The 23,500-nt window shown below is 37.1% G+C and overlaps 1 protein-coding gene across 7 annotated transcripts in view; it reads right to left on the bottom strand.

Moving 5' to 3' along the window:
* The window catches only part of Syt16 (synaptotagmin 16), a 160,230-nt gene that overhangs the window by 131,718 nt on the left and 5,012 nt on the right, over positions 1-23,500 (bottom strand). For 6 of the 7 annotated variants that reach the window (XM_010605729.1, XM_010605730.1, XM_010605727.2 and 3 more), the window contains exon 2: positions 7,762-8,424. In XM_010605729.1, the coding sequence (XP_010604031.1) occupies positions 7,762-8,311 (550 nt within the window). In that variant the 5' untranslated portion in view covers positions 8,312-8,424. The remainder of the gene's footprint in view (positions 1-7,761; positions 8,425-23,500) is intronic. The other variant, XM_033766663.1, reaches the window with a different exon arrangement.

Below are 23,500 nucleotides of genomic sequence, written 5' to 3'. Positions count from 1 at the left end.
CCATGCACATCCACGTTTATAGCAGCACAACTCATACAGCTAAATCTTGGAAGCAGCCTGTATGTTCATCAATAGATGAATGGGTAAAGGAAATGGGGCTTTTACATCCGACAGAGTGCTACCCTGATATGAAGGATAAATGTGAGCCATTTGTAGAAAAACAAGGGGAAAAAAGGAGAACCAAGGCCTGTCATGCGAAGGTACAGGATCCCAGTAATGAATGTAACTGTACTGTATACCTAGATTGTACCAATAAATTCAATAAAAAGAAAAATGAAAGCAACTGTGATGCATAATGTTAAGTGAAATAAATCAGACACACAAACCTAAATACTGTATGGTTTCCTTTAATTGAAGATAACTAACCCAAACCATAACTAAGAGCAAAATAAAAGAGAGATTATAGGCAATAAGAATATATTTTGCAAAAGGGAAGGCAACCTGGCCTTTTGATGAAGGGAGCAGGGAGATAGAAGAGAAAGGGGACATAAAAAGAATTAAGATCTGTCATGTGCACGTACCAACTCCCCAGGAAGAAGGTAATCATGTGTACCGCAAGCATGCACTAATAAAAGTAAAAATTTGAAAGAAAAATAAATGAGAGGAAATTTTCAGACCAAAGAAAATGATATTATTGATCATGAGTGTGTGTATGTGTGTGTGTGTGTGTGTGTGTGTGTGTGTGTGTGTATATATATATATCAAGAAAGGTTTAAATGAAGAGTACTTTCAGTTAAGTAAATACAAACAAATAAAAACAAGTATTTTTGGAAAATAAGTGAATTGCTTAAAAGTTCAGATAATCCTTTAGGAACATATATACACAAAAAAGTCAAAATGAAGAATGCTTCAAAGGTCATAAACTAAATAAACATAAAATTATTCTCTTATTTTAATCATTCTAAGAGATAACCAATGGTCTAAAGCAAACTAGTATCAGCATATTGTGTGTCAATGTGTAAAAATATAATATGCACATTGAGGCCGTACTCTTAAGTGACATTATTAAGACACATCTATGTGAATACTGAATAGTTTCTCTGGTATGAAAAACTAAAAGTATAAATAAGGATCAAAATGTACAATTGATATTATATAATTGGAAGAAAAGGTCTAAAGGAGTAGGGAAAGTGGGGGTAGGGGAAAGGTAAGAAGGGAAAAGAAAAAATATGAGAAAAGGAAAAATATGAAAACAAAGTCTTTGTAACTAGGGAAGGTTGGAGGGGGTGAAGAGAGGGCAGGAGAATGGAAAAAACAAGAACCAAGATACATCATGTAAAGGTACAAGATCCCAATGATGAATGTAACTGTATCGTATACCTGAAATGTACCAATAAACTTAATGGAAAAATAGAAAATAAAAATAAATAAAATACGACATTAATAAAACAAAGGATATGAAAGAAAACCAGAGTATATTCTTATAATGCCTTCACATTACATAAGAAGTATTACAATATTATTTCAGGATAGATTAAAATTAAATAAAGATTAATATTGAAATCTAAGGATTACTTTTGAACATTTCTTAAATGAGCTCAGAGTGGGTGAGAACTACAATTATAAAAACACTAAATCCAAAAGAAAGGAGAAAATTTAGGACAAAAGTTTAAAGAGTAAATGAAACAAACAGAAACAGCTAGCAAGATTACAGATTTTAATGAAGTAATACCAGTTATTATATTGAATACAAACAGTTAAAACACACTTACTAAAAGTGAAAGATTGTCAGATTGGATTAAAAACTAAGACCTAATTTTACATCATGTACAAAACCCCATCATAAATATAAAATAATTTAAAGCTAAAGAATGGAAAAGAATACATTATGCCAACACTAATCAAAAGCAGCTAGAGTAGCTATATTAAAATCACAGTATAGGGCTGGGGATTTAGCTCAGTGGTTCTGGTGCCTGCCTCACAAGCACAAGGGCCTGAGTTCGATCCCTGGTACCAAAAAAAACAAAAACAAAAAAAAAGAAAGAAAGATGGAAAGAAAGAAAACATTTTTGGTGTGAAAAGCTATAATAGTACATAAGATCCTGAGATAACTGACCATGTGAAATAGGAAGAAAAGGGCTAAAGGTGTAGGGAAAATGGGAAGGGTAGGGGAAAGGTAATAAGGGAAAAGGAAAAAATACGAGAAAATGAAAAAATGGAAATAAAGTGTTTGTAAATGGGGAGGGGTGGAGGGGGTGAAGGGAGGGCACGGACAAGGGGAAAAAATGAGAATCAAGACCTGTCATGTAAAGGTACAAGATCCCAATAATGAATGTAATTGTACTGTATACCTAGATTGTACCAATGAACTCAATAAAAGAAAAAAAAATAAAATCACAGTATATCTTAGGACAAGAAATACTAATAGAAATTAAGCAATATATTACATAATTTAAAAAGACCAAAACATAAGAAAACATATATTTCTAAAATATAAATAGACTTAACAGAACTTCGAACTATATTAAGCAAAAATTGTTAGAAATGAAAGAAGAGTAATAGACAAATCTACAATTAGAATTAAAGCCTCTAATACCCCTGTACCAGTAATCACTAGAATAAAATCAGAAGGCTAAACTCAATAGACAAAATAACTAAGCATTAGAAAAATTTCATCTTTGACAAAGGAGCTGACTGTCCCCACTGGAGGAAAGATAGTCTCTTTAATAAATGGTGTTGGGAAAGCTGGATCTTAACCTGTAAAAGATTAAAACTAGACTCTTATCTCTAACCATGCACTAAATTAAAATCCAAGTGGATCAAAGATCTAAGTATAAAAACAGAAACACTAAACTTGCTGGAAGATAAGTTAGGCAGAACTCTGGAAGACACTGGCATAGAAAAAGACTTTATGAACAAATCCTCAGTAGCACGGGAATTAGCAGAAAGAATTAACTAGTGGGATCTCATTAAAAAGCTTCTGCACTGCAAAAGAAACCATCAACAGAACTAAGAGACAACCTACAATGTGGGAAAAACTTTTTACCAGTTGCTCCTCAGACAAAGGACTATTATCTAGAATATATAAAGGACTCAAAACAACCAGCCCCGCCAAATATAAAGACCCAATTCAAAAATGGGCATCTGAAATGAACAGACACTTCTCAGACAAAGAAATAAAAGCAGCAAGTAAATATATGAAAAAATGTTCCACATCACTAGTCATTCGAGAGATGCAGATGAAAACAACACTGAGATTTCACCTCACCCCACAAAGAATGGCTGCTATCAAGAAATCACACAATAACAAATGCTGGTGGGGTTGTGGGGAGAAAGGAACCCTTCTCCATTGTTGGTGGGAGTGCAGACTGGTGCAACCACTATGGAAATCAATATGAAGATAACTTAAAGAACTAGGATTAGAGGTTCCATTTGACCGAACCATCCCTCTGTTGGGTATCTTTCCAAAAGAATTAAAAGAATCATACCACAGTGATATACACACACCCATCTTTATAGCAGCACAGTTTGTAATAGCTAAAAGTTGGAAACAGCCTATTTGCCCATCAGTTGGAAACTAGATAAAGAAGATGTGGTTTTTCTATAAAATGGAATACTACTCAGCCATAAAGAATGAGAAAGTAGATTCATTGATAGGTAAATGAGTACATTTTGAGGACATATTCCTAAGTGAAATAAATAAATCACACATGTGTAAATACTGAATAGTTTCTCTGGTGTGAAAAACTAAAATAGTACTCAAGATCCTAATGACATAATTAGCAATGTGAAATAGGAAGAAAAGGATTAAAGGTGTAGGGACAGTGAGAAGGGTAGGGGAAGGGGAATAAGGGAAAGGGAAAAATATGAGAAAATGTAAAAATGGAATTAAAGTGTTTGTAGTTGGGGAGAGGAAGAAGGGGTGAAGGAAGGGTGGGGACAAGGGGATGAGAATCAAGACCTGTCATGTAAAGGTACAAGATCCCAGTGATGAATGTAACTGTACTGTCTACCTAGAATGTACCAATAAATTCAATTTAAATTAAAAAAAAAGAAAACCTGAAAAACAACCTGAATTTACATTTACAGAATATTCTGACCAAGTAGAACACACAGTCTTTTCAAATACACGTGAAACATTTAAAATATCAAAACATATTCAGTGCAACAGAACAAACCTTAATTAACTTTCAAAACTAAATCAGTACGACATGATCAGGCCATAAGGGAGAAACCAATCGCAGGAAAACATCTAAAGGCCTTGCAATATATGGAACTTTCAATACAATTTTAAATAGGTTACATGAGGAAACTAAAGTCAAAAGAAAAATTATAAAATATTTCAAGAAAATGAAAATAAAAACACATACATTAATATTTGTCAGACACAAGTAAAGTATTGCTTACAGGAAAATTTATACATTGAGTTATATTAGAAAAGCAATAACAAATTATACCCAAAGCAAAAAGAGGAAATAAATTTTTTTGTGGGGGGTATTGGGGATCGAACTCAGGACTTTGCGCTTGCAAGGTAGGTGGTGGAACCACTGAGCTAAATCCCCAACCCCAAAAAATAAAATTATAATGATAACAAAAATCAATGAAATTAATAACAAAAGTAAATTTAAAAATTAATGAAAACAAAAATGAATTCTTTAGCAGGGGGAAGATAGACAAATTGATAGTCAACTTTCTACCCAAATGAATCTGGGGGGAAAAAGAAAGAAATACTAATACTAGGAAATAAAAGAGAAATCAGTATAAATCCTACACACATTAAAAGAGGAGTAGAAAGTCACTCTGGGAGGCTGAGGCAGGAGGATCGCAAGTTTGAGCCCATGTTAGGCTATGTAGCAGAAACAAAAATTGTAAAAGGACTGGACATGTAGCTCAGCATGAAGGCCCTGGGTCCACAGTACTCTAAAGAAAAAATAATAATAGGAAGGAAATTGTATATACATAAATTTGTATTTTAAAACCTTCTCATAAGAAAATTCAGGCTTTGCTGAAAAAAAATCTAACAACCATTTAAAATAGTAATAATTTTACTCATATTTTGTCTGGACTATAGGAAAGAAAAAATGCTTCATAACTTATCTTATGAAGTTAGCATTATCCAGATACCAAAACCAGACAAGACATAACAAGAAACCTGCAGATCAATTTCCCTAATGATAATACATTTTAAAAATCTTCAACAAAACACTACCAAATTAAATTCAGCAGTATATGCAAACAATAGTATATCATGGTCCAGTAGATTTTATGCAAGTTATATTAGGCGATACTAAGCATTAATATCTAGAAATTAATAACTATAATTCATTGCAACATATTAAGCAAGAAACATCATGATCCTTTCCATAGATGCAGAACAATATTTAACCGAATTCAACATTCTTTATTTTTGATAAAAGTTCTCAGCAAACTGGAATAGCAGGAAATCTTTCAACGTATAAAGGTATTTATGCCTCTGCCTAAGAACTAAGTAATAATAAAAGACTGAAGGGCTTTACACCAAGTTTAGGATCGGGGCAGGTGTAACCATTCTTACCCCTCTTACTCAACATCAACAGAGGTCCTGCCCAAGGTAATCAGTCAAGAAAAAGAAATCATAGATATTGATCAAACAAAACCAAAGACACCGAGAAATTCCTAAACTGATGAACCAATCAACAAACTGGTGCATTCACCCCGAGCAAAGTCCTGGAGCACGCAGTAATGTAGATGGGTCACAAATACCCAGTAAGTGAAAGAAGTGAAAGAAGAGAGGCTTGAAAGGCTACAAGCCACATGATTCCGTCTTTATGACATTCTAAAAGAGATGAGAGGAAAAAGACCGAAAATGTCAGTAATTGTGGGAGGCTGGAGATTGGGAAACGGACAGACTACAGAAGGATGTGAGGGAATTTTCCGTGATAATGCAACTGAGTTAGTCTTTAAGAATGCTAGTCAGCTCGAGCCTATTTGTCAAAAATGATAGAACTGTACAGTAAGGATGATTTTTATCATATGTAATTCATACTTGTAGAAAAGAGAAAATCTGTGCATATGTGTAAACTCAGACTGTCTAAACTCAGTCTCTTTCCAAATGTGGATTTCCAAATGTTCTCAAACTCTCTAAGCACCCTTTTTCTCAACTACAACGTGAGAATAACAATATCTACCTCTAGAATTGTGAGCTTCCCTTGACACTGTTTCACCGATAGTCACTGAGTGACGTCCTACTATGACCCTAACACTGCACGCACTGCTGCTAAGGACGCAGAGACCAGTCGATGTGTGCTCCCTACCTTCCAGCTTGAGTTCAGTAGACAAACACTTGCTGAGCGACAAATGAGCACAAACTATTTCACTGCCATTCGAAACTACAAACATCAACAAGGCTCGTATTAAGCATCTATTAAGCTAAGTTCATGTTCATTTCAAATACAGTTCAAACTTGGCAAGAATTTTTTGAAGTAGAGATAGAAATTTCAATTTAAACCTAAAAACTCCACTGATGGCCCGAATATTTCTTGAATCATCTCACAGATAATTTTCAGAGAAAATTGCAAAAATTTATATTTCACCAGGTTCATAAAAACTATCAGCCTACTTCATTTTCACCAATTCATTATAGGATTGCCACGCTGCTTAATTTTGAGTAAGAAAGAGCATCCAGAAAGTATTATAAAGAAGGTGAGGGGCCCAGGCATAGAAAGAAAATATGCTTAGCATGCACAGAGGTAGAAAACATGCAAAGCTCTGGGTTTGATCCCAGTACCACATTAGGTAATACAAGAAGAAAGTGGGAAAATGAAGGGAGGGGAAGACGGAAGGGAAGGAAAGAGAAAACTTTAAAAGGAATATGAAATTAATTTTTCTGATACCAAGATTTCATGTGTGTAGATAAGACACTTCCCTAAAAATACAAAGCTAAGAGGTTTGACCGAAACACTGATGAAAATACTACGAATTGCTACAGAAAAGTCTGCTCCCTCCAACAAGAAGAACTAACGACTGTATCACATAATGACCCAGAACCCTGTGAGCTCTACGTGTCTAACAACCACAGATCCTGCACATCCCGACCCCGTTCTCTGCTTAGCGTCTGCTCCTGTGCCTTACCCAAGTGGAACGCCCTCACGTCGGGTTCGGGCATTGGAAACATGGGCGATCCGTGTTGGAACACGTGACACCCACTGTTACAGAGCTCGTTACATGTTTATCGTAATCATTATGTATTTACTGAAGGCCCGATGCATGCTCAGTTCTGACAGCATAAAGATTTACATACAGCTTTAATTAAATGTGTCCATATCATGAAAGGCTAAAAGAAAATCGAAGCTTTCCCTGTTTCAAAGATTTCCTATCTACTGTCATCTCACATCACTTCACGGTGAAACACTGAGAAGTGTTCTTGGAGTGTTATCAACTAAAAATTCTGCAGCAACCACAGCTCTTTGCACAGGATTTCACACTGAATAATATAGTAACATCTAGAAATTCCTAGCCTGCAGGGAAAAAAAGAACATTTTAAAAGATATTTTAAAAAGCATGACATGTGCACAGGGGCTTCTCAAACAGAATTCACAGATTTATTTTCAGCATTTCACTTGCTCAAAGCTATTATTTTGGAATATGGAGCCCGCAAGCACGGGTCTTCTAAAGTTTTATATACTGGAAATATTCCTATGAGCTATATCTCTCCATCAGAAGGTGAGGGGAAGTATAAGGAGAAGAAAAACTAAATCATTACGATAACTAAAAAGAAGCCAAAGTAAAATAAGTAGAAATGCTTCTAGAAGGACCCAGGAAAGATGGTACTGGCCGGCTTACCTTGCTTTATTCCATTCTCTTTTCCTAAAGTGCCAGGGAGCTGAAGGTCAAAGCCACGTTGAGGACCACATATTTGTTTTCCAAGGTGATGTTCTTCCTCAGCAATAGAAGAAAGCACATACGGGGGCTTCGGGCCATCCAGCGTCTGACTGGATGACTTGGATGTTATAGAACGTGAGTCCTTTGCGTGTTGGCTAAGTCTGGGGCTTGAATTTTGGGCAGAGTCCTGAAAATCATGATTACCACATGAGAAATGATCCTCTTCAAGAAACAATGAATTTGCATCCTCTTGGTTCCAATCACTGCCTTGTTCTTCATCTTCAAAGCGAGCTTCCTGAATCTGCATATCATCTACGTCCTGATCTAGCTTGTCACGCAATTTAGAGTCTTTTCTGCTTAAATGAACCAGCGAAGCAGATAATGTATCTCCTGCTTGCTGGAGAACTTCATAGACCCGGGATATCCAGGAAGAGAAAGGCTGGAAGAAGGTTTGGGCATCCTCAGATGCCATGGTTAACACTCTGTCAACCATCCGATGTCCGGAGTCCATTTACTCAGTTCCTTCAATACTCTGGACTTAATGTGAACTACAGAATAAGCATGATGACAAATTAAATTGCAGATCCCTTAATGGCTGAATATTTCACTCTCAAAACTTCTCAGCTGAAACAGAGGAAAGAAATACTTACACCTGTTAAAGTTATAACCTCAGACCCATCACCAGATACCAACCATCAATGTAAAACAGCATTTGGAGCACGAAAGATAATCATTGGAAACTTACAGCTAAATAAAAGTGGCTGAAGAAAGTCTAAATGTAGATTCTATCAGTGCTCATTCACCTCCAAGGGCCTGTAAACGCCCATTAGCAGTAATGGGTCCTTTTCACATAGCCATCTTAATAGTGTGAAGAGCATAATGAATCTTCATTAAGGCCTAGTTGGGCATGACATTTCCAAATACAAGAAACGTTGTGTGTTTCATCTCCAAACCTCCAGGACCCAGAGAGCTGGCTAACAGACAAAGGTCTATCCTTTCAAAAGAAATATGTGTAAGCATTTATAAGGTTCAGACACCTCTTCAAATAAGTTTTTGCAACTTTATGCAGTCTCTAGATATTATCTCTCTTCTTGGAAGCAATCACTGAAAATCTGAAGTTGGCAAATGGAACATCCAGCTTGCCTGGGACTTGTCCCTGGCATCTCATTGCCTTTGCTGTGTGCCAACCTCCCAGACAGCCTCCTACAACCTGGGAGACTTCTGCCACACACTTTGTCCCCAAAGGCTCACAGACTGAAAGAAGCAGCCACAGGACATCAGCAGACCAACAGACACTATAAAAGACCTAGAGCAGAAATCTATACTTTTACATGTGTGCGTGCATATCAACATAGACATGCGTATACCTATGCTAATGTGTGTATAGGTGTATATACCCTATTGCAGCTCAGGATAAATGTTATTAATATCTACAGAGCCAAAATTCACTGCATCAAATTAATTACCCCACTTGTTTTATATCAACAGCTTCCTTCAGACTAAATCTACTAGCAGTCCCTTAGGTTTTAGCCTCCTTTGATTTCCGGTTACTGTATTTGATATGACCAGCTGCATTCTCCAAAAAATTCTTATTAGAAACTAAAAAACAAAAAAAAAATTCTTGTTAGATATTCATGGATCATCATACATCACTTTGTTAGACAAAAAAATATTAAGTACCTGTTAAGTGTTGGGCATCATGCCAGTATAAGGTAACCTGAGGCTTCTGTCTCCATGCAGCCCACATTTTAGTTAAAGGGAAACAGTTGTCTGCATTTTCCCCTTCTGCCGAGTAATTTGTGCGTCTCCCTTTCACACTCGTGCTTGCCTTCTCATCAACAACTTATCTGTAAGCACTCACTATCCTGTGGCTCCTACTTCTTGCTTTTTCACCCTCCCGAGGGGAAGGTTGACCTATGCCCCTCAGTGTTAACTGACAACATTTTTAAACCTCCAAAACATACACTTTCAGCCCTTAACTCAATTGTTCTTTCCTTACTTCTAGTTCTGATTATCCAACCCAGTGATCTCAAACTCTGGAAGGTTGGAACCACCCGGTGAGTTACTAAAGAACAGAGAGACCCGCATAGTTGAAGGAACTGGGCCGGGCCTGGACCCCTGTATCTGTGTCACATTCCCCAGGTGACTCTGCGCCCACTGATAGAAAGAAACAGCTTTACTGGAATGTCTCACCAAAATCTCAAGTTCAGTTCATGTAAACTCCGCACGTCACTCTGCCAAAGATAGAGTTATTCAATATTCAAACTCACAACACTCTAGTGAGGTGAATTTCTCTCTTCATTACTCCGCCCTTCTATTCTTTCCATTCCAAGTTCTATTTGCTTTTGGCAGAAAAGAATCTCTTCCCTTACATTTTTGTGCAGTGATCACTGATCCCCAAGCTCCAGCTCTTTCAGATGTTATACATCCAGTTGGTTTCAGCCTCTAAATTTTCCCAGCCTCCATACAACTTTTGTCTGTTCACCACAGCCTGCCCTCCTATCAGGTTTACTACAGTCCCCTCCGCTAGCTTGGAGACTCCATGGACTTTCTCTTTGTCATGTATTTTATCCCCATTGTCTACAAGTGCATAGTAAATTCTCAGTAAGTAAAATTGGAAATCCTATTAAAAATGGTACATAAAACAGTGCCTAGCATAGGTTGTATACTCAATAAATTTGTTAAACTAATGAGTGAAACTTATTTGGAACTGTTGAAAAAGATGATAAACACTGTTATCACACAAATCTCCTGCTTAGTAACATTAAAGAGTCCTTCAGCATTGGTTCCATCCCACTGTTCACAGCCCAGTTCACAGTCCACGGTTTGGAGTTTGTTTTTTCTCCCACAAATATGTCACATAAGTTATTATGATTCAGGGCATCCCGGACCTAGAATATTCTGTCTGATAAATGAGCAGCTACAGCATCTTCTACTATGCTCATAATTCACAGACTCCTGCCTTTTTTCTTAACTGAATGACTCGCTCTGTATGGGCTGTCCCCAAGGACATTGTCACATGATAAAGAACCAGCCATTCCTCACCATTCCTCCCTATAAAGCCCCACGTGTCAGTCACCCCTGCATTCCAAAGATGTTCCAAGTGACCAAACTCTTTCCTGACTGCCATTCGCTCTTCTCAGGATGACATCTCTTCAACCTGCCTGGTAAATGAGGTAAATATTGACTCATCATTGACAATCCACCTCCTATTGCTTTCTCCGTCAAATCTTTATGTACAATCAAAAGTGTGGCCTTGTAGGTCATTCTGTGTGACTTTATTATTTATAGTTTCACTTGTTTGGTAAACATTTGTCAATCTTACCCTTCCAAGGGTGGTGAATCCCCAGGTGATGAATGAAGTTATCAGTGAAAATGATTAAAGCTAAATAGTCCTGATTCCTTTGCTTATATTCATTCCTAAAGTAGAGTTCACTCAGTAGATGTTTCTAAAAGTTCCTTTTCTGCTCCAAAATCCAAGAATTTATCAAGTGGGCCAGAGGGCATTGTAATATTAAGGCTGGATATATTCAGAGGGAAGCTATTTTTTCAGGGACTGGTTCTGCAATTATACAACAACCACTGCCAAAAGATCACAGAGCCAACTCAGAGGCCAAATCTCAGTCCATATCCAAAAGTGTTCAGTTGTTACATTCCAAACACTCCCAAAGGGAGAGAACCTAAAGCCAGATCCTAACAATTTACCCAACAGCCAACACTGGGGACCATGCATATTATATTAAATCAGTCTAAGGCCAAAGGAGCTCAGTTGGCAGAGAAGCCGTGGAGATACCTTTGTGCTTTGGTAAACTTCAAATTGACTAGGAGAGCACAAAACGGGCAACGTGTGTGTGTGTGTGTGTGTGTGTGTGTGTGTGTGTGTGTGTAAATCTAGTGTCTTGGTGTTTTGCAGGTTTTCTTATCACTAATGAGAAGAAAGTGGCTTCTGATGTTCAGTGTCCTTCTGAATTAGAAGGAAAAATACAGTTTCCTGAACATTTCAGGTCTTGTCTTAACCAAAAGGGCACACTAATGGAATTAAAATAGGTTGTGATACTTTATTATTACAAGGTATATAAGACAAAAAAAGTATGTGAGTGTAGGCTGTATTTAACACACAAGCTCCTATCACAAACATGATCTGGGGAAGTTTACAACTTTTCAAAGTACTTAGAACAAACTAGCCACCTAAGAAGGAATTGATAAATAAAGACAAAAGCAAAGTCATTGATGTAGTCCTATAAGGTGCAAGTTTTTACATCTGGCTTTAATTAGAATTCTAATTATAACAATGTTTAATTGCATTAACATTGTTTTAAACTTGGGAAATGATAAAGCAAAAAAAAATATTAAACAGTTGTATTGGGGGGATATCAAATTCCTGAGCCATTTGCTTTACATTTTGATCGGCCTCACCAAAGGCATTATGAAGAAAAAAGAGGATTTCCATAACCAGAATACTGCTCACAGTCTCACAAAGTTTGTCAGTTAAAGCTTCCTAACTGTTTCCTGATGACAGCAGCTTGCAGAGGGAGAACTGTGACCCTAGAAGCAATACCAGCATCTAGAAGCTGTGCCTTCAAATTCTACATTGTTCTGGTAAAAGCTGAAGAGGAAATTTATATGCTCGTGTGTTTCAAAGGCTCATAAGCTCCTGCAGAGACTCAGACACATTCTGAGAGACAAGAAATGTTTCTATGAATATAGTTCCCAGCTAGATAACTCAGTCAAATCCCAAATCAAAATCTTACACAAGTTCATCTATCCAAGTATGTCGAATGAGAAATCTCCTTGGAAAATCTCTTCTCACTCCTTACCACAATCCACAAGTCATGAGTAAAGCCGAGAACACGGGATTATTTGAAGCATCTCTTCACAGTGGTCAGTTAACTTCTTCCTGTCGTCCATAAATGTTCAATGTACTGACTTGCTAAAGCACTCAGAAACTAAGTCTACCACTATTGTGACTTTGGAGAAAGTCAATCTGTGTTCCTAGCATGAATAAGACCAATTAGGACGATGACAGTGCAGGCAGACAAAATAAGAGCTAAGAAATGGGCTGCAATCCATCTTTAACAAGATTCGAGTGTCTATGGTGTCTTCTGTCAATAGCAAATTTGTTATGTGGGTATGGATATGTGCCACTGAGAGTAAAATATCATTTGTAGCCTTTGTCCTAAATGTGTCCTGCATGTTGGCATCTTAGCAGATATAAGAAAGAACTACTGAGGACTCCTTATGGCAACAACAGTAGACACAGAACAGTCACATTGCCGTCTCTGACCTTGGGAAAACCTACAAACCTTCTACCACTGGGCATCAGAGGGCAGTGAGTATGAAACAAAAGGAGAAACTGTCTTACATCAAAATATATGCTCCTAGATGAGGAGAAAAATAAGACAGTGTGAAGGAAAAAAGTTGCAAGAGCTTTAGAATCACACAAAATAAGGCTGTCTTGAGCCTGTCCCTTAGTTACTCCGCAGCACAGGGCAGTCTTGTTACTTGGGTGCACCTAAATGCTCTCGTCCATAATGTGGGCATCTATACTCCTTGTCTTGCAATTCAGCCTGAATATTAAATAATATAATGTTTTTAAAGCACCTAGAACACAGCCCAGTATATAGCAGGTACTTAACATTAGTCATTTGTTATTATACTAAAATTTGCAACATTTCAAAAGGTAAAAAATATTAAATTTTTGTAATATTTTCCCTGATGTGTTAATGCCTCAAAAAATTATATTATCAATATATGTAACATTTCCCAGACACTTTAAATAAAATCTTCTTTTGTGAAAGATAATACCTTTTTTGTTTTCCAGATAAAAATAATAGACAGTAATAGGTAAGCAACTCATCCCAAAGTTTATATTTATAATAAAGACTAGAACTAGTATTCCAGTTCTTCTTTGTGGAAATTCTTGCTTTAAATGCTATTCTAAATCTTTATAAAATGCTTGTAAAACTGTAAAGACACCAGAAAGTTAAAAAAAAAAGTGGAGTGATTTTACTTAAGAATGGGCTTTGGCTTTGTTGAACTCAGATTGAGGTTTGTCTGACTTGGAAGCTTAGCATCATTCAGTTTCTCTTCCTCCACAGCTGCCTGTTTCACTCATGGAAACCTTTTAAAATAAAAACTGTTGCAATTACTTTTCCAAAGCGCAATAAATTAAAAATGTTCTGAATCCTTGCTTAAGAAAAATAAGGCTTATAATTTTTTAAAATTTCACACGACAGATAATAGCTTTGTATTCAAGTGTGACAATTTCAAACAGACTAGGATTGGCTCAACCAAAGCTTTAAATTATCCAAGGTTTATACCATTATAGCAATAGTGCCTTTTAAATGCTCATCAGGCCTCATAAGCCTGTTGAGCATTTTTTAGTATCTCCAACATCTGAGGCAGAAATTCAAATTAGCTCTACAAACCCAGTGGTTATAACTCAGACACCCAGGTCTTTAGCAACTCCAGAGGGATCATTTAACATGACTTTAATAACATAGTTTTCTTATTAGACTATTGCAGCTAATAAACAGAAGCCCGTTTTCAGGCCCACATATAATAAAATTTTGAGGAACTAAAATATTAATTTTATTTAATTAATATTTACCTTTCAAAGGTAAATCCTAGCTCAAGTGATCACCATGGACTCCCTGCAAGCAGGTACCTATATCCCAAGGCTATTGGCATGTATCAACTTACCCTCAATAAAGGATATCCTGAAATCTCAACTAACATCTGCAGCACCAGACAATATAATTAGGGGGCAATGTAATGAAATAGAGGAAAGAAAAATGCAGGCACAAAGAACAGGAATGACTCCCAGATGAGGAGCTATACCAGATTGATTTCATCCCTGGGAAAGACAGAGAAACACTGTATCTCTTGAAAATGCAGTAGGCTCAAAAATAAGGGGGAAAATTATGGAACTCGGGTAATTGCAACCCTCTTGAGGTAGATTAAGCAATACTCTGTCAGCAACCATTCAGCGTTTGTTAAAAGTTTTTTTTTATTAATTCTAGAAGTAATATGAGCCTTATAAAAATTTGATATTAGAAATGGGAAGAAAGGAGCTAAAGGTGTAGGGAAGGTGGGATGGGTAGGGGAAGAGTAAAAAGGGGAAAGAAAAAAATGTGAGAGAATGAAAAGATGAAAATAAAGTGTTTGTAGATGGGCAGGGGAGGAGGGGGTGAAGGGAGAGCAGAGGTAAGGGGAAAAAAATGAGAATCACGACTTGTCATGTAGAAGTACAAGATCCCAACAGTGAATGTGACTGTACTGTATCCCTAAAATGTACCAATAAACTCAATTAAAGCTGAAAAAATTAAAAAATTAAAAAATTAAATAAAAAAGAGGGAAGATCACTCAGTCCCTGAGCCTTAACTCAAGTTCAATTAGTTTGTGCATTCCTTCAGTTATATTTCCTTGTGATTTGCATCTAATAATCATCTTTAACAACTCATCCTTAATGTGGAAGCCATCTGAATGACTAGAGTCTATTAGCCTTTGCCCCTACACAGGTAACACCTGAGTCCAAGTCACCATTCCCCACCTACACCCCTCTGACAGCTCCTCACTGACTGCCCCACATTGGCTATTAGCCCCTTTTCATAGAAGGCCTTTGTGATCTCTCTGAGTTACACGTTTGTTCTCATCAGTCAGTGTTGAGAATGACCTCACACTCTTCTTAGGACGCAGTCTGTATCACAGGACTCACAAGGCCACGCATTGCTGGACTCTTTCCAATGTGAGGAAGCCCTTCCCTCTAGGGTTCCCCACTCCCATCCCACAGCGCCAAGTCACTTCCTTGCAAGACGGAGTTAACACTTTACTTTTCAGACCGCACGATCCGACAACCCACAGGTCCCCTTAATCCACACTAAGTCATATCAATCTGAAATATTCTCTCACAACATGTCTTGCGTGATCTTATCGACATGTATCATAATCACAGCTTACTGAGGACATACAATTACTTCGCTAACATCTGTCTTCTTTACTAAGCCAGAAGTTGCATGAAATCAGGTAGGTGACTAATTTTTGTGAGGTTGCCAGCATCTAGCAGACTAACTCTGACCAAAGACTAGGTAATCAGTATTTTTTTAATATTTAAACACATATCTATACACACATTTTATCATACTACTCCTCTCATTTAACATATTTTGAAGGATTTGACAGTCTTTCATGTTCACTATCTGCAATGATTTCGTATTTTTAAAATTAAATATTCGCTTAGAAGCTGATCCCAAATTCAAATCTGTGAAAATACTTTTCTTATAAGAATATATAAACCTTCAAATCTCAAGGAAAAATATCCAGTATTCTCCATCAGATTGAGAACATAATTATGTGAACTGAGACATCATATATTTCACATTCATAAGTACTTTATCAGGAGTTAAGCTATTGCTTACTTCAATATTTTCTATTAAAATAAAACAAAAAATATACAGCTGGCTAAACAAGATTAACAATAAAACAATAATAATAAATAATAAAATATTTCAGATGACTATTCACATTACAATTAACTTTATTTTTCATTAAGAGGTTAGGAGAGAGAGAGAGTGGAGTACCACTAAAATACGTATGAGACCGCACCAGCCAGGACTACCTCTGTAACTATGACCTTCAGATAGATGCATAATTCCCTGGACTTCCACTTCCTCGCCTGCAAAATGATAGGAAAATGTTTGGTAAACTGTCAGTATCCCCTGGAGATACATAACAGCCAAGAGGAGGATCATGTGAAGTTCCCCTCAGCAACCTCCTTTGGACTTTTACTACCATTAACAACCAACACAATGTTCATTTTGTTTCAAGCATATCTACTGTATAGACTTACAGCGACTTCCGGCATCTGTCAACCATGTCAGGCATACAGAAGTCACTTGAGAAATATTTACTGAGTCAAACTGAACTGAATTCAGATCAGCCTTCATATATTAGACTTGCTTATGAGGAGTCCGACCTGTAACATCTTTGAATGGTTTTTGTAAATTTTAAGTTATTTTCAAAATATTTAGTGAATGAGCCATTTCCTGGAGAAGATGTTCATATCTTTCTCAGGTCTCAAAAGGGTTCCTACTCCCTACTCTCACTGCTATAAACAGCATTGACTGCTGAAGTTGGTCTGTTTCTGAAAAATACTGCTAAACCAACAACTACACAACAGGTTTTAATCTGGTTCCCACTAGTTTTATGATGAGGGAAATATGAATCTTTCACCTAAAGAAATTTTCATGTACAGGCAGAAAACCATTCTATTACTAATCCATTGAATATATTTCTTCTACATTCTAGGACCTTGTCTCACATCCTTATTTATACCTGCCCCCTCCTGTCTATGAACATATTGATGCCCTTAAGTTAGAACTCTAAATCTAAATCAATGTTAGCAATGGTTCTTTTTCCTTATGTTTTTCTTTCATTTTATTTACACAAGCTTCAAACTAAGCAGGTAGTAAAACTGTTCATTACTAAAGTAGCTATCGGTACACATTATATCTTCTTCATTAGCCGCTATTAAAATGAGATCCCCTGGGGTCCTTGATGACTGGGCTCTTAGTAATGCTAATAACATGATCATATCAATGCTTCTGTGTCTGGAAAACATTCATAATCAGACCCCCTTGAGATCTTGTCAAAAAAAAATGCAGTCTTAATGGGTTCTCTGTGGTTACAAACTAAGTAGGTTAGGTGGGGGGTACATGGTGTCTCTCAGGTCTGCTCAGCCAATGACTGGCCAGATTCCTTAATCAAAGAACATTTGAAAACACTGTTTCTACATCGCTCTTTCCATTGCCAAAGAATTCCACACAAGACCAGGAAGCACTGTTTTCTCAGCATGATTGTGAAGCAAATGTTTCTCAGCTACTCTAAATACATGTGTGACCTATTTTATAGCATTTTATATATAGTTGTACAGATTGTATTTATTGAGTTAAACCAAAATGCTAGTTATAGTTCCATTTTAAGCCAATAATGCCCATCTGTCTCTTTTTCCCCCTCCTCATTTTGCAATTTTTCCTATTAGTCACTAGAAGACATGAAATCTTGCTTTGAGGAATTAGAAATACCTGTGCAGGTTCTTTTAGAACAGTTCCATCTATACTGAATGAGAGTCTACCAGCAAACTATGAACATCTTATTCCAAAATGAATTCTAATACAAAATACGAGTCCTACAATAAAGCAGCTAATGAAATTGGAAAAGCCTCCAAGAGATAGGAAAATGGCATTTCCCATTGGCTTCCATTTCCAAACATGATGCTACACAGACTATATGCTTGGTTAGTTTCATCCTCTCTGGGGAAATTCTAAGTGTCATTCTTATCTTAAAATGTTCTTAAAATTAATACAAGTTAGACTTTTGGCCATAAAGTCAAACTACAGGAAAAAATAAAAATCTAAAAGGACTCTGACATCTAACGGAACAATGAGGTACCAAGTACAGCTTTAAAATGCATTATTTTTTTAAGGGCAAAACGATAATGGAGGTCTTAGGAAGATCAAAGACCAAACTTTAAAAAAAGGGGGGCTTTCAGCTAAAGAGTCAAGGTAAGGCACTGAGATTTTCACCAGACTTTCTGTAATCTGTCACGTAATGCCAGCATTTGGATTTGCTTCACAATTATTTTAAAAGGAAACATGCAAAGTATTAATACTCTAGAAGTAGGTTTTGTTCATCGCCCTCTCTTTCATCCAACATTCTGCACACTCATGGAACAACTATAAATTAACACTTTGTTGTCAGTGCTTACTGGGTAAAAAAAGATGAGCAGTTTTAAAACAAATAGTAACATCATTCTCTAAGACATATTAATTGTTCCTAAATATTAAGTACTGCTTAGAGAATTCAGGTTATAAAAAGCACAAGAAAACAAAACTCAAACGTTTTCAGGTTTCCCAGACTCACACATTTCAGGTAACACCTACATCTAGTCATTAAAGTTCAATCAAAAGCCTAAAATAACATTAGCCTTACCGTTATTTTCAAAACTTTTAACAAATGAGGCATTTGCTTCTCAAGTGGACTTTTTCTTTTTTTGTTGTTTCATTAATTTAGTTTTATTAGTTTTATTAATATGCGTACAATATATAACACGGTCATGATGGGGAATTGTACATATACATATTGTATCTCAGTGCTTCTTACTTCCCTTCCCAATATAAATATTCTAAAGGACGTGTCTGACTATAGATGTGCCTTTTCTTTTACTTGAATCTGTCAGGCCAAAAAAACTTATAACATTTTAAACCCATTACTCCAATAACTATTTAAAACTGATTTCTGAGGTAGCTAATAAACTCATAGACACCCACTTCAAAGGAGCAGCAGTGATCTGTGCTACTCATTCTACTCTACTCAAACAATAATCCCTTTCCCTTGCCACCCACCCATAATGGTTTTTCTTTGTAGATTTAAGCCATCCATCTCTTTAAAATACAATGAACACTACTGTCTCACTGACAAAAAAGCACAAAAGCTCAATATCCTGTGAGGAACACAACTTAATACCATCTATGATCTCCTCTAGACAAGATGTGTTTTAAAGAGAGATTCCTAGGGGAAAGGTAATAAGGGAAAGGAAAAAAAAAGGAGAAAATGGAAAAATGGAAATAAAATGTTTTTAAATGGGGAGGGGAGGGGGGTGAAGGGAGGGCAGGGACAAGGGGAAAAAATGAGAACCAAGACCTGTCATGTGAAGGTACAAGATCCCAATAATGAATGTAACTGTACTGTATACCTAAAATGTACCAATAAACTCAATGAGAAAAAAAATGAAATAGAGATTCCTCTCGAATATATCACTGGAACAATGCTGTGAATAGTGCCTCTCTTTAGTATGTGCAGACAAACACACAAGCTTTTAACTTACACAAAATTTCTGCCTATTATTGATAACGATATATTCATCTCCACTACATGAAAAAGCTTCAAAAAGTAGATGAGATAGTTTTACTGTCTCCAGCCAAAAGATGTGTACTTAAGGCCTTTGCAGATGTTTCTGGGGACTTATGCTGCAGGACTGAAAAACTTCCACCAAGCAAGTGATAAACACTTACTGAACAAATGCTTCTACGTCGAGAACCAGGGTTTATGAAGCAATATCTCTAACGCTTAGACATAAAACTCCATGCTATAACCATTGCAAACACAGAAAGCCTCTAGAGCTTCTGCTAAAAATAAAATACAGAACTATATATGTCATATATATATATATATACATACACATATGTTATACAGTGATTGGTAAAGTAAAAAATCATGAGGGAAATATTTTGAACCCTTTGAAACATTGACACAGTGATGTGTGCTTAGGGAGGTCTCACACTTAGGTGTTAAACATTTCTAAAGTAATTCATACTTATAAAGAGCTTCAGATTTGCTTTAATTAATATCCTGCATCACTGAGGAAGCTCAAATGCAAAGAGAAGAATCTTTCTAAGGTAACTCACCATGCACACTTTCGTAAATAACTCAGAAAGCAGGCTGCTCATATCCCAACTAAGTGAAGTGTGCCCAGATTTTCCTGATACTCTACGTTCCCTCGCAGTCTCTCATTAAATGTTTCTCTCTCCAGCAGTCACTTGGCTGATAACAAGTTCATGTGCTGGGTCAAATACCTGAGCAAGGGAGCTACCCCATTTCTTTCTTTTTTTTTTTTTTCCAGCTTTAATTGAGTTTATTGGTATATTTTAGGGATACAGTACAGTTACATTCATTGTTGGGATCTTGTACCTTTACATGACAAGTCTTGATTCTCATTTTTTCCCCTTACCTCTGTCCTCCCTTCACCCGCTCCTCCCCTCCCCATCTACAAACACTTTATTTTCATCTTTTCATTCTCTCACATTTTTTTCTTTTCCCTTTTTACTCTTCCCCTACCCATCCCACCTTCCCTACACCTTTAGCTCCTTTCTTCCCATTTCTAAATGTCAGAGCTACCCCATTTCTAAGCTGCAAGAAAACAAATAGTAAAGAATGGAGATTTTAAGGGAACACTGCAAAGGCAAAATGAAAGTCGAGACAATAAGGTATAATTTAGAAGTGAATCATCTTTGTTAATAACAGTTGAAGGTGATGATGGGTGTGTGGGATCATTATACCATTCTTTCGCTACTTTCTTGTTATTTGAACACTTCCGTTAAAAAAAGTGTTTTTAATTAAGATCTTTTCTCCACCTTCCTACCATAATGCCCTGGAGGGAAGAAGCACACAGGCACAGAGGCCAGTGAGCTCCTGTGATGGTTATTTCATCAACTTGGCCAGGCCACAGTGCCCAAATATTGGTCAAAGACTACTCTTGGAGGTGGGGATTTGTGGCTGGGATTTGCATTTATGTCAGCTGACAATATGTAAAGTAGATTTCTCCCTATACTGTGAGACGACCACATCAATCATTTGAAGGCTGTAAGTGGACAGACTGAAATCTTCTGAGCAAGAAAGGTTTCTGCCAGCAGACAGCCTTCCAACTTGAACTTCAACGGTATTCTCTCCTGGGACTCTACCCTCCCGGTTCTACCTTGCAGGTTTTGGGGTTGGTAGGCTTCCAAAATCATGTGAGTTAATTCCTTAAAAATCTCAACCTCTCCCTCCCTTTCTTTCCCCCTACGTCTCTTCTTTTTCTCCTCCCTTTCTTCATGTGTACACACACACACACACGCACACAAATACAGTTCCCCACAGCCATAACATACTCTTCGGTTACCGTACCCAGCATTGAGCAACATGTTTTCAGTCCTACCTAAATTTAGTAAATCTACATGACCTATCAGTTAATCTTTATTTTAGGCCCTTATAGCATTTATAACAATCTATAATTATTTTTTTATTTGCCTAAAGATTTTTAGCTCTGTTCGGTTTTGCCCATCTTCACAAAAAGAATACAATGCCTAGAAAATTGAGACTACATCTTCCTTCTTCGCCATTTTAATTTTTAGCACTTAGCATAATATGTGGCGTGCATGGATTTTCAATAAATAATGATGAGTGTATGGATGAATATTCTCAATGCAGCAACCCCTTGACTTGGTTTCTTAGAATTTATACTCACCAAACAGGCAGGGTTCCAGTAGTCACACTATGATGGACCCATCAGAACTGCAAGCCCAAAGATATTTCCAAAGTATTAGAATACGATCAAAATCAATTACTAATGATTTGTGTCTTAAGTCACCGGCCACCAAGTCTTGTCCTGATTTTCAATCAAATTTTTATTGTCCTCAATTCTCAATTTTTCATCTCCTGTATTAGATTGAACCATGTGGAACTTCCATCCTGCAGTTTCATAGACTTTTAACCTAATACAACACAAAGTGGATTCTGTGCAAATTGAGATGTTATATCAGAGGAGAAAATACCTTCCAACTTAGATTACTAACAAATATTCTTCCCATTGTAGGTGCCTCCCTTTAACCTGGGTCCACTTTGCATTTGCTGAAATGGAGCCAGGTGCAACAAGAAGTAGGAAGGGCTGTTTCAGCCGCGCCACTATCATGGGAAAAAGAAGTACAAAACGGGGGATGGGAGAACAGAGGATCTTAACTTTCTAAAACTTATCCGGTCCATTACTCTACCGCAAATCACTGTGTAATTCTAAAGTCTGTAGAATACAAACGTAAAAGCACTTAGTGGCAGTTATACTTTTTAATCATTTATAAAAGCAAATAGATCATGAAACCTTCTTCATTATAATATATCTGATTAACTTCAAATTCATCTAAATAGTATATCTCAACATGGAGACACTGCCTAGACCGGTAGGTAAAGAAATGCAGATGCTAGGTACAAATAAAAGAGAATAATACGTTAAAGAAGGTAATCAAAATCTCTCAGGAAAGGAGAGTATGATTCGTACTGCTTTTACATTAGCCTTACAAATGACTTCCTCTTGCTGTATTGAATCAACTATACTACATGTGAGGTCTGAGGAATCTGACGGTGATGACTTACAGCTGTAAGATGGGCATGCGGCTGTATGTCCTTCTCTATCTCAACAAGCCAAAACCACAAAAACAGAATGAGGCCATCCATGTATGCTGGCCACTGTGCTTCTATATTTGCATATATGTTTTCCATCCTCATTTGTACCATTTTATAACACTTGTTGGGCATGACACGAAAACAGAATGTTGTCAAAAGTCATTAAGTCAATACTGGAAGACACAGAGAAGTGCAGATCAGATTCTTTGGTCTTGGCACAGTCACAAAAAAAATTTTTTTTGAAACTTGCAGAATTCTCAGAATCTTGAGTACGAATTCAAGTTAGTTGCGATGTGGCAACCTTGACTAATTTTATGAAGGAGGATGCCTCTTCTAAATGTCTTCTAATACCTGTGCAGAAGTGAACCGCACAGAAAAGCAGGGTCACGGAATGTGTGGATGGTGAGAAGAAGATGGCAGAGTGTCGCGGAAGGGGCACCTTGCTTGCTGACCAGTACAGAATGGAGTGTTGTGGGCGGGAGCTTGGCCGGAAGCACCACCCCGTCCAGGGCAGGCGGAAGCACAGGCCGACCGGGACAATGTGAGTCTGCTCATGCATCCCTTTTCCTGCCCCAAAAGGAAACTCGACCACGAAGTCCCTCACTTTCATCAGGTGCTCCTGCCTTCCACAGCTCGACCTACCTGACATTCTTACTAAAGCCTGTACAGTCACTCTCCATTCTGATTTCACTTGCAGTGAACTGGGGGC

This window comes from Fukomys damarensis, unplaced genomic scaffold (genome assembly GCF_012274545.1).
Source record: "Fukomys damarensis isolate Sample0158 unplaced genomic scaffold, DMR_v1.0_HiC HiC_scaffold_21, whole genome shotgun sequence".
Classification (NCBI taxonomy): Eukaryota; Metazoa; Chordata; class Mammalia; order Rodentia; family Bathyergidae; genus Fukomys; species Fukomys damarensis.
The sequence above is the reverse complement of the archived record's forward strand: the minus strand, read 5'-3'. Positions and strand labels throughout refer to the sequence as shown.